Source organism: Pelmatolapia mariae, linkage group LG3_W (genome assembly GCF_036321145.2).
Source record: "Pelmatolapia mariae isolate MD_Pm_ZW linkage group LG3_W, Pm_UMD_F_2, whole genome shotgun sequence".
NCBI lineage: Eukaryota > Metazoa > Chordata > Actinopteri > Cichliformes > Cichlidae > Pelmatolapia > Pelmatolapia mariae.
In genome coordinates, this window is record NC_086229.1 from 348,270 (window position 1) to 363,195 (window position 14,926).

General features: G+C 44.2%; 2 protein-coding genes across 2 annotated transcripts; one reads left to right on the top strand and one right to left on the bottom strand.

The window, feature by feature from the left end:
* The first annotated feature begins 1,149 nt into the window (after positions 1-1,149).
* On the top strand, positions 1,150-4,288 carry LOC134647145 (CST complex subunit CTC1-like). The gene is made up of 8 exons (XM_063501342.1): positions 1,150-1,213; positions 1,258-1,393; positions 1,677-1,745; positions 1,824-1,986; positions 2,190-2,245; positions 2,352-2,508; positions 3,806-3,926; positions 4,003-4,288. Exons 1-8 carry the CDS (start codon positions 1,150-1,152, stop codon positions 4,092-4,094), a joined length of 858 nt encoding a protein of 285 aa, XP_063357412.1. The 3' UTR covers positions 4,095-4,288.
* A 2,947-nt stretch (positions 4,289-7,235) lies between these two features.
* LOC134624127 (E3 ubiquitin-protein ligase TRIM21-like) lies at positions 7,236-13,749 on the bottom strand. Its single transcript, XM_063469105.1, has 2 exons — positions 13,646-13,749; positions 7,236-9,169 (listed from the first exon to the last, which is right to left on the bottom strand). Exon 2 carries the CDS (start codon positions 9,158-9,160, stop codon positions 7,502-7,504), a length of 1,659 nt encoding a protein of 552 aa, XP_063325175.1. The 5' UTR covers positions 9,161-9,169; positions 13,646-13,749; the 3' UTR covers positions 7,236-7,501.
* Between the last annotated feature and the right edge of the window lie 1,177 nt (positions 13,750-14,926).

Consider the following 14,926-nt stretch of genomic DNA (forward strand, 5'->3'; position numbering starts at 1 on the left):
GGGCAGCTGTGGCTACAATGTAGCATCACCAGTGTGTGAATGACTGAATGTAGTGTAAAGCGCTATACAAATGCAGGACATTTACCATTTATTTAGCTGTTGTATTGTTTCTTTATTTCCTGTACAGGCCAACGCAATCTATTTGTCGTTTCAGGTTGTAGTATTACACAACATTTTCAGATCTAATAGAAATAAAATGAGCATTTCGTAATTCATTCAATTTATTGTCTTTATTTATAACTGGCATTATTGTTTCATTCTATTATAGAATCTCACAAGAAAGAGGCAAAATTGTAAAAATCCATCATGCTTTATTAGCTGCTTCGGTAAAAAACAAATCAACAATGCAAAAAAACCAAAAAAAAAAACATTTCAAAACAACATAGTGGAAAACAGTTATTCATCACTTGATTGCTTCAATACAACCCTTGGGCACATATATGCGGGACTTTTTGTGGCTGTTTTGATATCGCTCTCTCTCATAACCGATCAAATCTGGCTGTGGTAGCAGCTTTAAACTCTGTATGACCCAGGTTGATAGAGGTGCCCAGTCTGGATCACATTCAGCATTTTGTAGGCTGGTTTTCCTACAAAACACAAGAAACATTAGCTCGCAAAGCCACAGTGAACAAAGCAGCATAGCGCAACGAATTCAATTCAAATCAATGTAAGACTTATTTGTAACCTACATCAACAATTATGTTATGATAAATTACGTAAAAACGACAACAGAAGACTGATCTTTGTGGAAATCCTTGGAGCAGACTAACATGTGAGCTGGAGTGTTCTGGAACGTTATATTTGGTCTTCCAATGGCTGCAATCCAGGCCATCCGTCGGGTATTTGTTACTTCGGAAACATGGCTTCAACAATTTCTCTTCCACTACGTAATCCGATAAAAAACGATCTCTTTACCCTGCTTTAAACTCTTACTGGTGTGTGTGTGTGTGTGTGTGTGTGTGTGTGTGTGTGTGTGTGTGTGTGTGTGTGTGTTTCAGCTCAGAGCTGGTGTGTTTTCAGGGTGTGGTGTCTGAAAGGATCAGTGTGAACAATAGGACTGCCCTCTCTGGACACACACACTCAGGTACAAACACACAGGTGGTTTGTGTATCAGGCTTTTTCTGCTGTCAGGTTTTAACATGAGGGTCTATGGGGGCTGACTCACTGCTGCCTCTGCTGGACACTAGAGGAACTGCAGGCATCAGTGCTTCAGGTGTGAGTCTCTGGTCTGACTGTTAGCTAAATGTGTGTTTGCAGGTGTGCATCTCACTCTTTGTGACCAAGTTGGGAGGAGTCTGCAGGCGTACCTGGACTTAAGCCACACCCCCTACCCACCTGGCCTGTTGCCGGGTAACACTCTGCTGTTGTCTGGTTTCCAGAGGAGGCTGTCCAGGTGAGACACACATAGACAGTCTTATAAATGTTTGGACTCTTTATTTGGACTCATTTCCAACCAATGTAACCCAACAATAAAATTATGAATTATCTTGCATAAATAGGCTGCTGATTTTCTTTACTCATTTCAGATGTTACAAGCAAAATAGTTGTTTGATCCTCTGGGAATGTACCCAGATTTATTTATTTATTTAGACAGAGATCTTGAACCCCCCACTGTTCAATACAAAGTTATGCCGATGGTTACGTACCTGTGTGGTTTACCTGTGTGTGTGTTTCAGGACAGGAAGTGTGTACTGCACGTACTTACCTGTCAGCTCGATAACTGTGGTCTCCCTGGGAGACACCAGGTAAGTTTACAGGGCAGGTAAATTCTAGTTCACGTGTTTGTTGTGCTGTTGTTTATTTGTTTGTTTTGTTTCTATCAGCTCGGCCCAGCCTCCTCCTCCTGCTCCCATCATGCACCTGGGTGAGTGGGCTCTGAGCAGCAAGCAGAGGTGCACTGTGGGACAGGTCAAAGGTCACGTGGTGTGTTTCCTGTTCCTGCAACTGCAGTGGAGCTGCTTGCTGTGTGGCAGCGTGTACACACAGGTACTGCATAAAATACACACAGTGTGTACAGGATGTGTTTAGTTGTAGTTTCTCGGGTGCAGTGAAAGTACTCAGAGTGCTTCATGTGTTGTTAGCGTGTTGGTGGTGTGTTAGTGTTAGTGCACGTAAGTAAAGTGTAGTTTTGGAGTAAACTGCTCACAATTTCAGGTGTGTGTGTTTACCTGTTGCTCTCTCTCTCTCAGGGCTGCAGCAGCTCTCAGTGTCACTCGACCTCGTCAGTGTTTCAGTCCAAAGCAAAGTAAGAGCAGCTTCCTGTTGAGCTCACCTGCTGATACATGTTAGTCACCTGGATCAGTCAGGTGACGGTCACATGATCAAACCATGTCGCTCTGCTCTTCAATCAGGCTGGTGATTGATGACGGGACAGGTGAGGCTCACGTCTGGTTCTCAGCGGCTCTGGTTCGTGCTCTGCTGGGATTGGCTGATGCTCAGTGGGAGGGGCTTCAGAGAGCACTCAGGGTCAGAGGTCACATCAGAATCTTCCCTCGTGGGCAGAGCCAGGTCAGTACCACCTGTCAGGTGTATATATTTACCTGTCACAGGTGAATCACGTGCTCATCATCGTCTTTAAACTTTATTTTGTCTTTAAAATTTAAGATCGGGTCATGTTTTTATTTCTAAGGCTTTAACTGTGAAAGGGCACATCCTGTTTGCATCCTGGTAACAGCTCCGTCTGCTCACACTTTACTGCTGAACTGGTTTGGGGGCGTGGCCACTTCCACCTTTAAAAGTCTGTAGGTGTGACGGACCCACGCTGGGCTCACGTGAACAGGGGGGAGGGGCCTTACAGCCGTGTGTTTCAGTGAGACTCAGGTCGTGCCACTGACTCCACCCACTCGACCTGAAGAAGCAGCAGGTGGTGTAGCTCTGAGGGTAATCAGGGCTGACCAGCTCCATGTTCACTGCAACGCCACACCTCCCACACAGAGGGTGGAGACCACAGGGGAGGGGCAGGACAGCGAGAGGCATTTAGGACTCGGGTCACACCAGGAGAACCCACAGGGACCCTCCACCCACAGGTGGAGCTGTGTTAACTGAATATTAATTTTTGTCCTTTACTGCAGAAAATAATTATAATCATAAGAAAGTGAGATTAGTATCAAACAGTAACAGTTTATAAAAACACAAACGTGGAGTCTAAACTGAGACGTCCTGTTTAAAATAACAAGAACACGTTTTAACTCCATAAACTGTGACACGAGACTCTTTATGATTAATGAGCACTTATTTCCATTTATGTTTTAACTCATTCATGTTATTTGTTATTTACTTTGCAAAGATCAGTTTGTAGACTCAAGTTCAAACTGAGGGTTTTCTTCATATTTACAGTCGGTGTAAAAACGTCAGAAGGTTTGAGTGAAAAGAGAGAAACAGACGTTTGTGAGGATTCACATTGTGGATATCTGAGGTTATCAGAGTGTCAGGAAGTGAAACCTGAAGAAAGTCAAAGAGCCGCCCAGTACAGAACAAGCCTGTCAGAGCAAAGACCTCAAAGACTCTATAGGCTGCACAGGGACACACTGTGAGCTCACAGAGCTCCACGTCTGCAGAGCAGACACCTTCAGCCACACTGCTGAGGACGACCGGGACAAAGACCCTGCAGACTGAAACGTCCTGTGGTCAGAGGAGGTGAAACGAGAAGAAGATGCAGCTACAACCCAAAGAACAGCGTCCACACAGTGAAGCACGGTGGAGACACTGTGGGGGGACACCACAGAGAGAAACAGGCGTCCTGCAGGACGTTTCCACAGAGCCGAGCCGTGAGTCTGCAGTCACATAACCTCTGTCTCTGTCTCAGGTGTGTGACGGGGACGCTGACGACTTCCTCCTCCACTTCCTGTTGTGTCTGTGCAGCAGTGATGTCATGATTCGGCCGCTCAGCCTCACCTGCAGGAAACGCACCAACCAGAGACCAGAAGGTAACCGCACCCTCACCACCCTGACCCAACCTGACTGCAACCTTCAGAGTCGTGTGTCTGTGTGTGTGTGTTTCAGAGGTGAGGAGGTTCACTCGAGGAGACAGAGAGTTCCTGACCAGACTGGCTCCTCCCCTTCAGCTCACCTGTCTGCACCTCCACCCTGACTGAGCTCCACCTGCTTCGTTCTGATTTGATCTGTTTTACGTGTTCGTACAAATAAAACTTTATTGTTCCTCCTCCTGTCACACGGTATCTCACCTTCACTGACCCTAACGCTGGTGATCAGGGTCAGAGGTCACATGAAGCTCTCTGGGTTTAACCTCACGTGAAAGGGGCGGAGCTGTCATAATCATAAAGGGGCGTATAACAGGTAATGTGACCCTCCTACAGGAAGTGTATGTGTGAGTGGCGTCCACATCAGAGACGTTCTCAGATGGTGATTCATAAAACCTGAACCAGTAAAATCTGACAGTAGAAGGATGATGAGTAAAACTGGTTAATCTGGTGTTTGTGGCACAGAGCGGGACAATAAAGGTTTGACCTCCACTGTGTGACAACTGTACCTGAACAGGTGTGCTGTGTGACACGTGTACCTGAACAGGTGTGCTGTGTGACACGTGTGTCTCTGGGTCAGGTGTAACTCCCACAGCCGGCCTGTAGTTCAGATTCTCTCTGTGTTTGTGAAGTAAAACTAAACACTGTGAACGTGTTTCAGTTTCTTTACAGACGTCAGACGGTGAAAGCTTCAGCCTGACCAGGAAAGAATCAGTCTGCTTTAAGTCACACTTACTTTAAAATTCATTTCTCCTCACCTTCATGTGTTTTGTATTATTTGATCTTATACTGAAAGAGTTCATCCATCGACACATTTTAATCCTGCAACATTTCACCGTGTTAGTTTGTCATAAATTGGACTATTTTAGGTTAAATGATTTCGGTTCATCTTTCCAATAAAGCTGGCAGCTCTGAAACAACTGTTCTCTCTGAGGGTGTTTAGCATGTAAATAAAAGTGAAATCATTAAATGTAAGTTGTGTGAACAGAGCCGTCCAGTGGAGCTCCTCAGGGCTCTGTGCTTTCACCACTTTGTTTTCTATGCTAATGAGTGTCAGAGCACGTCAGCATTAGTCCTTCAACATGGTCACAGCCACTGATGAATGTGTTCAAATGTGGGTTTTTTAATCCAGGTTTACATCACACTTAAACAGCCTCCATGAAACAGGCCTCTGCACTCATTCATCCTTCATCCTGGAGATCACTCATCTAAACCAACTAACATGAAGAATGTGATGTTTTCAAAGCTAACAAAGTGAATCACTCGTAACAAAATGTGAGTGTCAAGTTTGGATCTGTACACACCACTCAAATAACTCACATGTGCTTTGTGAACTGTATAGCTCTTACATTAATGTCCTTCGATGTATTGCAGCCTTTTCACTTTTACTTCAGCTCAGCTCTCCTAGCAGCAATGCAATGCTGATTTAAATATTTTTCCTTCTGAAAGTGAAAGTCCTACAAATCCATATGCAGATCAGCTGCAAAAATACTCCTGTCCACAGCTTTCAGTCTCAAGGTTTCAGTTGCTGCAAATGTCAGTAAATCTGACTCTAAAGCTTCCAAAGAAAAATCATTTTAAAAAATCAGCTTCCAACAAAATCGTAACTGAAACATGCGCTTGTACTTAGAACTGTGCCTTGCACACATGCTGCTTGAACACATAGAGAAAAATCTGATATTTGAAATTACATGGTGGTGGATAAAAAGTGACAGTTTTTTATCCACCACCATGTAATTTCAAATACCAGTATCTGTATTACAGGCTAGTAGTGAGCTTTAGGGCTGGGTATTGTCACTGATTTCTAGAATCGATTTGATCTGATTCACAAGGTCCTGAATTGATTTGATCCATGATTTGATTCGATTCAATTTAATTTTAATTGGGGAAATTTTGCCTCAGTCAGAAATATTATAATTCTGATCACGTATCAGTACATTTCCATATTTTTACATCTATAAAAAGAAAGCTGGCACTTGCGAGACATTATCAAAAGTGTGAGCATCACAGCAGATGCCTTTGTGTGAAAGTAACTGAGGATAAAACAGAAAAACATGAAGGAGATTTTCCTGGCCTGGGATTTTATGGCAGATGGTCTTAGAATATTCTGCAGGAGATCAAAAACGAAAGAAAACCATGAATCAACATGTGAACATTAGCTGATGCTGCTGAAGTGAATCAGAGCAAAGTTACAGAGGTTTGATTAGAGACACAGATAAGAGTTTTGTAATTTTGCATCATTTTACATTTCTTCTCTGTTAAACAGCAGAAATGAGGCTTTCTTGTTGGAGGTCATTTTCGGAGGGGGGGGGGGCATAATAATAATAAGTAGGTCAAAGGTCAAAACAAGAGTACAGTTAAGTTAAAATTAATAGGTCAAAGGTCAGGTTAAACAGGATCAGCAAAACTTAAACAAGGATGAAGAAATAATACATTAAACAAGGAAATAAATTAAAAGTTTGAGTTAATGAGAAATTAAACGATTAAATCAGGTTAAGAGTTAAATTTTAACCCTTTGTTAGTTAAACCAGATGAAATAAGCAGAATAAACGATTGGAGGAAAAAGCAAAGATGTTGTAATCAAAGCTCTTTTAAAATAGTTTGTATGGCATTAAAAAAACACATGTTTCAGTAAATTGTATGTTGAGCTAAAACCACTGTAGACACTGGTAGAGACCTCAAATCATTGTTACTGAAGGAGGAGGAATTCCACCTCAAAACAATAAAAACCAGTAAAGTGTTCTTTAACAGTGTGCGTGTGTGTGTGTGTGTGTGTGTGTGTGCAGCTGTTCTTTGTGTTGTTGCTGGATGGTTGCCTCAGGGGGAAAGTTGTGTGTGTGTTGAACATGCAGACTAACAGAGACTGCAGCTGTCAGCAGCCACACACACTTTATATTCTTCAAATCAAATCACAGTGAAACATGTTCACTGACAGCTCAGCTTCAGCATCTTCTTCATGCTGTGACTGCAGCCGTTCAACTCTGTTTCTCTTTAACCCAAATCATCACAACATGGAAATATAATCATCAAAATGATGTGACTGAAAGGATGCAGCAGTCTGTGCTCCACCTTTCTCCTCCACACCTGCAGGTGGAGAACATGGATGCATGAATCTCTACAGAGTTCTTTGAATATTATCCGTCTTATCAGTTTTCAGTGAACAAAAATCCTCACAGAGCCAAAATAAGCAGTTTGTATCCAACATAACTCAGCTGGACTCTGATGCTCCGTATAACAGCCACACATGAGTCTGGATTCACTCAAAGCATTGAACAAACTTTATTGTAAATGAAGCTTTTGGACATTTATTCTCTGATATTTGCTCTTCAGCTCGAGTCTCCATCAGTGGGAACATTTCCTGATTCAACTTTTCTTCTGTTCAAATCAAACTCCATGAGAATCAAAGTGTGAATCAGAGTCCTGATGATCAGATTCTATAGAAACATGGAGACTGTAGAGGATTTACACTCAATATGTTCATTTGGTCCCTTAAAGAAAAATCAATCATTCATCAAATAAAATCAGTCGTTGATCGACTCAGTTTGATTGACAGGACAGATGATCAGAGGTGCAGAGTTTTTACCACCATCATTCATATAGGGACTGAAGTATGGGTGGAGTTTGTGAGTGAAGGAGCAGCCAGTAAAGGAGTAGATCAGAGCTGCAGCACCTACATCATAAAAGGAGACCAGACCCTCCTCATAATCCACAAACACCCCCACCTTCTCAGGACCAGGATGAAGACAGAGGGGGACTGAAGGGTCATCAAGAGCTTTGTACTCATTTCTATTTCTCAGCATCACAGTCCAGAAACCATCCTCAGGACTCAGTGTGATTTGTCCCTTCCTGTTGATCGACTCTGTGGCCACTCCTAAATCCCACTCAGTCTTTCCTTTAACCTGAACCTCAAAGTAAAATCTGCCTGAAGAGAAACTCTGCTCTCCTAAAACACAAACACAGTAAGAAAATCTCTCTGGGTTGTCTGGAAGTTTCTTCTTCACATCACCACAGTACACTTGTTTTCCATCATCAGACAGGATGAGCCAGGGATTTGCTGTATCAGGATCCAGAGTCACATCCACCTCATACTGCTGCACCCTCTGCAGCTCAGCCTCAAACAGCTTCTTCTTTATGGGTTTCCAGACTGTCTCCTCCAGCTGAGCCACAGCTCTCCCCACAGTCCCCTCATATGATGGTGGATGAACTCTGACCTCTGTCCAGTCCTTGGTGGGTGGAGCAGCTTTCAGGGAGGAGAAGCTTTGGAGGAGGTGGAGGTGGTCTTCAGAGCGTGAGAGCTGCTCCACCTCAGAGCTTCTCTCCATCAGCTCAGAGATTTCCTGTTCCAGATCTTTGATGAGACCTTCAGCCTGTTTCTCTGTAGTTTCCTGTTTGTCTTCGATCTCCTTCATGAGCTCCTTCAGGCGTCTCTCAACAGACTCCATCAGAGCAGTGAAGACCTGAACACCTTCTGCTTTCTTTCTGTCTGCAGCATCTTTACTCATCTTCACCGACTCTGTGATCTCCTGAATCTTCAGTCGTCTCTTCTGGATCATCTGCTGAATCTCAGCCTCTGTCTTCTCCAGCTCTGCCTTCTTTCCTTCATATTCTTCTCTCAGAGGAACAAACTCGTGGTTCTTGTGCTCTAAAACAGAGCAGAGCACGCAGACACATGTCTGGTCGGTCTTACAGAACAGCTCCAGAAGTTTATCGTGCTTCGTGCACATCCTGCCTTCCAGGTTCTCCACAGCATCAATCAGCTGATGTCTTTTCAGGCCTTTCAGTGTCAGATGAGGCTCCAGGTGAGTCTGACAGTAGGAGGTCTGACACACCAGGCAGGACTTCAGGGCCTTCAGTCTGGTTCCAGTGCAGACGTCACAGGGAACTTCTCCTGGTTTGGCAGCTTGTTGCTCTGAGCTGCTGCTGCTGGCTTTCTGCTGAGCTTCACGTCTGAACTGAGCAACCATCTCAGAGATGAAGGTGTTGACCCTCAGCTGAGGTCTAGTGTAGAAAGTCTCTTTACACATGGGACACTGACAGCTCTGATTCATGTCCCAGTGCTGACTGATGCAGGTTTTGCAGAAGTTGTGTCCACATGGTGTAGTGACTGGATCAGTGAACACATCCAGACAGATGGAGCACAGAAACTGATCTTCAGATCGCAGATTGCTGGCAGCAGACATGTCTGCACTCTGAGGGAGAAAGAAAAGAAACATTTGATTCAAAATTCACTTTAAATTTCATTTTTAAAAAGAGAGAAACAAGCGTCAGTAGTCTGAGGAGCTTGGAAAGAAAAGCGTCTGGACTTCTTTGAGTTTCTTGAAGACGTTTCATCAGAGAAGCTTCTTCAGTTCTCAGAGTAACTGGTGGAGACCCAGCAACACACTCAGACACAAACTGGTTCATCCCAAACACAAACTTAACATCGTAGTGTCTGCTGTACAGTGCAGCGTCCAGATGAACAGAATAACTTTGGGGATGAAGATAAATACAGTCGTTAAAAAGATGTGAAATTGTTTCTCTGACTGTTTTACAGAAGCTCCAAGATTCATCCAGATCATTTTATACTTGAATAAATCAGTTTGTTGGATATTTTCCATCAATTACTGTGAAGTAAACTTCGACCTTGTTGGTGACTAAATCCTTCTTATTGTAAGTCCAGATCAGAATCAGAATCGTGTTTATTTGCCAAGTATATGTGCAGACAAATACAAGGAATTTGGTTCCGGTAGATGGTGGCTCTCGAGCACAGCAATGTAAATCACACACAGACACACACACACACACACACACACACACACACACACACACACACACACACACACACGTATCTATATATACATTACACATGCATACACATACATACACAAAGCTGTGTAAACCAACTATAAATAACTAATCTAAACGTATATACACAAAATACAGAAATGAAATGAGGTGGAATGAATACCACGGAATGTACATAAGGTGCAGTTGCAGTCTGGCAGTGGGAGCAGTGTGACAGGTCAACTGTTTAGAAGGGAGATGGCGAGGGGAAAGAAACTGTTCCTGTGTCGGGTGGTCCTGGTCTGCAGGCTTCTGTACCGTCTGCCAGAGGGCAACAGATCAAAAAGTCTGTGTCCAGGGTGTGAGGGGTCTGTGATGATTTTCCCTGCCCGTTTCCTGGTTCTTGAGAGGTACAGATCCTGGATGGAGGGCAGGGGGGCGCCGATGATCCTTTCTGCTGCCCGTACAGTCCGCTGCAGTCTGCTCCTGTCCTGTTTGGTGGCTGCACCATACCAGACTGTGATGGAGGAGCACAGGACAGACTCAATGACTGCAGTGTAGAACTGGATCAGCAGCTCCTGTGGAAGACTGTACTTCCCCAGTTGTCTCAGGAAGTACATCCTCTGCTGGGTCTTTTTGAGGATGGAGTTGATGTTGGTCTCCCACTTCAGGTCCTGGGAGATGGTGGTACCCAGGAACTTGAAGATCTCCACAGTCGACACAGGGCTGTCTGATATGATGAGGGGGGGCAGAGTTGAGGGATGTCTCCTGAAGTCCACTGTCATCTCTACAGTTTTAAGAGTGTTCAGCTCCAGATTGTGCTGACTGCACCAGAGTACCAGCCGCTCAACTTCCTGCCGGTATGCAGACTCATCACCATCCTGAATGAGGCCAATGACGGTGGTGTCATCTGCAAACTTTAGGAGTTTTACAGCTGAGTTCTTGGAGGTGCAGTCATTAGTGTAGAGGGAGAACAGTAGTGGTGAGAGGACACATCCTTGAGGGGCACCAATACTGAGGGACCGAGTTTCAGAGGTGATCTCCCCCAGCCTCACTTGTTGCTTTCTGTCTGTCAAGAAGCTGGTGATCCACTGACAGGTAGCTGGAGACACGCTGAGCTGGGAGAGCTTGGAAGAGAGAAGTTCAGGCACGATGGTGTTAAAAGCCGAACTAAAGTCCACAAACAGGATCCTGGCATAGGTTCCCGGGCGGTCGAGGTGTTGCAGGATGTAATGCAGCCCCATATTCACTGCATCATCCACAGACCTGTTTGCCCGGTAGGCAAACTGCAGAGGGTCCAGCTGGTGGCCTGTAATGTCCTTCAGATGGGCTAACACCAGTCATTCAAAGGATTTCATGACCACAGACGTCAAGGCAACAGGTCTGTAGTCATTCAGTCCTGTGATGGTGGGTTTCTTGGGAACAGGGATGATGGTGGAGCGTTTGAAGCAGGAGGGAACTTCACACAGTTCCAGGGATCTGTTGAAGATGCGAGTAAAGATGGGAGCCAGCTGTTCAGAACAGGTCTTGAGGCAGGAGGGTGAGACACCGTCTGGTCCGGGGGCTTTCCTGGGCTTCTGTTTCTGAAATAGTCGGCTCACATCCTCAGTGTGTATTCTGAGTTTCAGGGAGGAGGGAAGGGGGGTGAGAGGTGTGATGGAGGTCGTTGAGTCTGGATTGGAGAGGGTGATGGTCGTCGTTGAGTCTGAAATGGGGAGGATGGGGGTGGTCGTTGAGACTGGATTGGGGAGGGGGAGGGTGAAGGGGGGAGAAGTGGAAGGTGTGTTGGGGGTCATTGTCTGAAGCAGTGTCTCTGGGGAGGGGAGGGTGAGGCGTGGGAGTCTGTCCGTCTCAAACCTGCAATAGAATGTATTTAGCTCGTTGGCCAGGTCTTTGTTTGCTTCAACAGTGGGTGGGGGGCGTCTGTAGCTGGTGATTTCCTGCAGGCCCCTCCACACTGACGCAGGGTCGTTGGCTGAGAGCCGTTCTTCCAGCTTCTGAGAGTAGACCCTTTTAGCTGCTTTGATCTCCTTGGTCAGTGTGTTCCTGGCCTGCTTGTACAGGGCCCTGTCACCACTTCTGTAGGCGTCCTCCTTGGCCTTACGAAGATTTTGGAGTTTAGGAGTGAACCATGGTTTATTGTTGTTGTATGTGCAAAAGGTCTTTGTTGGCACACACACGTCTTCACAAAAACTGATGTATGATGTCACAGTGTCCGTGCGCTCATCCAGGTTCTCAGATGCAGCTTCAAAAACAGTCCAATCAGTGCAGTCAAAACAGTCCTGTAGTTCCTGCTTTGCTGCGTTAGTCCACTTCTTCACAGTTTTGACTACAGGCTTGGCACGTTTGAGTTTTTGCCTATAAACTGGAATAAGATGGACCATGCAGTGATCAGAATGTCCCAAAGCTGCCCGGGGCACAGAGCGATAGGCATCTTTTACAGTGGTGTAACAGTGATCCAGTATGATGTTGTCCCTGGTGGGGCAGTCTATATGCTGTCTGTATTTAGGGAGTTCGTGGTTGAGGTTTGCTCTGTTAAAGTCCCCAAGGATAATTGTAAAGGAATCCGGGAATTTCCTTTCCAGGGTGGTGATCTGGTCAGCCAGCTCGCACAGTGCGTTGTTCGCGTTGGCCTGAGGAGGGATGTAAACTCCGACCAGCATGAAGGAAGAAAACTCCCGCGGTGAATAAAACGGTTTACAATTGATGAAAAAACTTTCCAAGTGTGGGCTGCAGTGTTTCTGTAACACTGTGACATCAGTACACCAACCTTCATTAATGTAGAAGCAGACTCAACGAGCCATTAATATTAAACAGTGACTGTTCCAATAGAAGTGACAGTGAGGAGGACAATGAATCATAAACCTCAGAAATGTGTTATTAACTGTTGATCCAGTATATTAATGGCATTTATGAGAACATGTTTATTCAGTGGTGTCTGTATATTTGCTCCATTTGTGCGTCACTAAAAACTGTTTTCTCTCACAGATACTGGAACATCACAGCTCCTCACAAACTCAGGATATGGAAGAAGATGAACTTTTCCAGTCACTCGCTGGGATACATCATTCAATTATTCTGGATCCTCAGAAAACATTGATTTATTTTTGTATTTCATATATTTGTTTGTCCAGATCAAAGATTTATGTTAGTAGAGAAGAAGCCACCATGATAAAGCCTGTGTGTGAAAATGAGATCAGTGGATTTTGTTGATCAAAATCACATTTAAGGAGGAATTCTGTCCTCCAGTTTGTTTAAATAAGCTTTGGGATTAAACACCATCATCTATGTCTGTGTCTGATGACATGTTTGATCCAGTTCAGCTTGAATATCACAGCTGATGTGTGAACTCTGACATATTTAAAGCCTCGATTATCAGGATGATTCAAACACATCTGTTTAAATAATGAGATTTATGTTTCCACACAAAGTTATAAAGTGCAGCATCGACTGTTTTCTGAATGATTCAGGAACATCTGTGACTCTTACAGGATACACTAAGTCAGATAATCTCTCTTTGTAAAATGTCTGAATGTTTTTTTGAAGTACTGACCAAAATCTGCTGGTTTACAGTATCAAAGGCTTTATATCAATAAAGAATAAACAGGTGTTTTCACGTCTGTAATCCTTATGATCAATCAGATCCAGAATCAATCTAATAGGAACAGGAAGTGATGAATAACCAGGAAGTGTGGAGTCAGTCTGAAGTCCAGAGCACAGACTGAGTCCACAGTCCTGAGCAGAGCCACAGTGAGACTGAAGCAGCAGCTCGATGTTCCTACAGTGGATCTGTGCTTACATGAGCAGATTTCTATGGATCCAGTGTGACTGTGATGAGTCAGCATGAAGTGAACAGAGTGAAGATTTGTGTAGAAACAGGAAGTGTGATCAGCTGCACTCACCACTGTTGCTGAGAGAAACCTGATGGACTCCAGTGAATCTTCTTTTAGAGACAAACAGGACTCGACTGCAGCTCTGCTGCTGCTCTCTCACACTTTCACTTCTGCAAAATGACGTTGAACTTCTCGTCTTTGCTCCGCCTCTTCCTGCCTCTCCCTTTATCAGCCGGTCTGTACTCAGTGGCTGTGTGCAGCGGGTGGGAGGAGTGAGGAGTGGTGTGTGGGTTCACACAGTAATGACGTCCTCAGGTGATCAGGAGAAACTCACCTGGATTTCCTTTTTCCACAGCAGACTGAGAGCTTCAGGTGGACCCTGAAGGAGGTCTCAGACACAGGTGGTAAAAGTACACACAGTCTGTACTGAAGTAGAAGTACTACTGTTAAAAATACTCCAAGTACTAATTCAACTTCTTTACTCAAGTAAAAGTAAAAAAGTACTGGCTGTGAAATGTAAGAGAGTAAAAAGAGCTGATTGAAGAACATTTCTAACACATGTGTTTATACAAAGCTAACTGAACCATGTGCTACATCAACGTAATAATAAAATAATATTATTCACTTTATTTCTGTCTAAATTTGAATTCTAATAAATATTCCCAGCTTGAATCAACAAGTTGAACATGAGCAGAGAAAAAGGAGGAAAATCCAAATATTCCTGTGTTCAGTTTTCTCCATTGTACAGACTGACTGTGCCTCTAAACAGGAACATGAGCAGGAAGAGGCTGAAGTGGATTCAGCAGGTGGAGGATGCCCAACATCAGCTGGAAAGATTTACTGTGACGTTTGTTTGCTGTTTTCACCTCGTGCACGAGAACATCACCAAATGAACTCGAGACAGTTTTTAATATTTTATTGTTCAAGAGCAAAAAGACTGACGGACTGTGTTTAAGCTCACAAATGTCACACATGAAATATTCAGTGTTTATTTGCTGGTTTGTTGGCAGCAGCTCCTTAAAGTCTGTCACACACAAGTAGCGAAAGACCGCGGGGGTTTGAAAGCGATAATCTAATTTAATAACTTTAATCTCAGCCAAACCGATTTACTCACGAACAACCCAACCCAATGCTCCCTCTAAGCTGCGCACGTGTGCAATTGCGCACTGCTGGCACTGTCTCTGCACACAGAAAATCTGCGTTGCGCACAAAAAAATTAACCTGAATTGAAATTAAAATTAATACTTTAACAATTCTGTTTTGCAGTGTTAGTCAGTAAGTGACTGGCTGCTCTCATATTGTATTAGAACGACGCCACCTTATCCCATAGTCCAGCCAATCATGCGATTC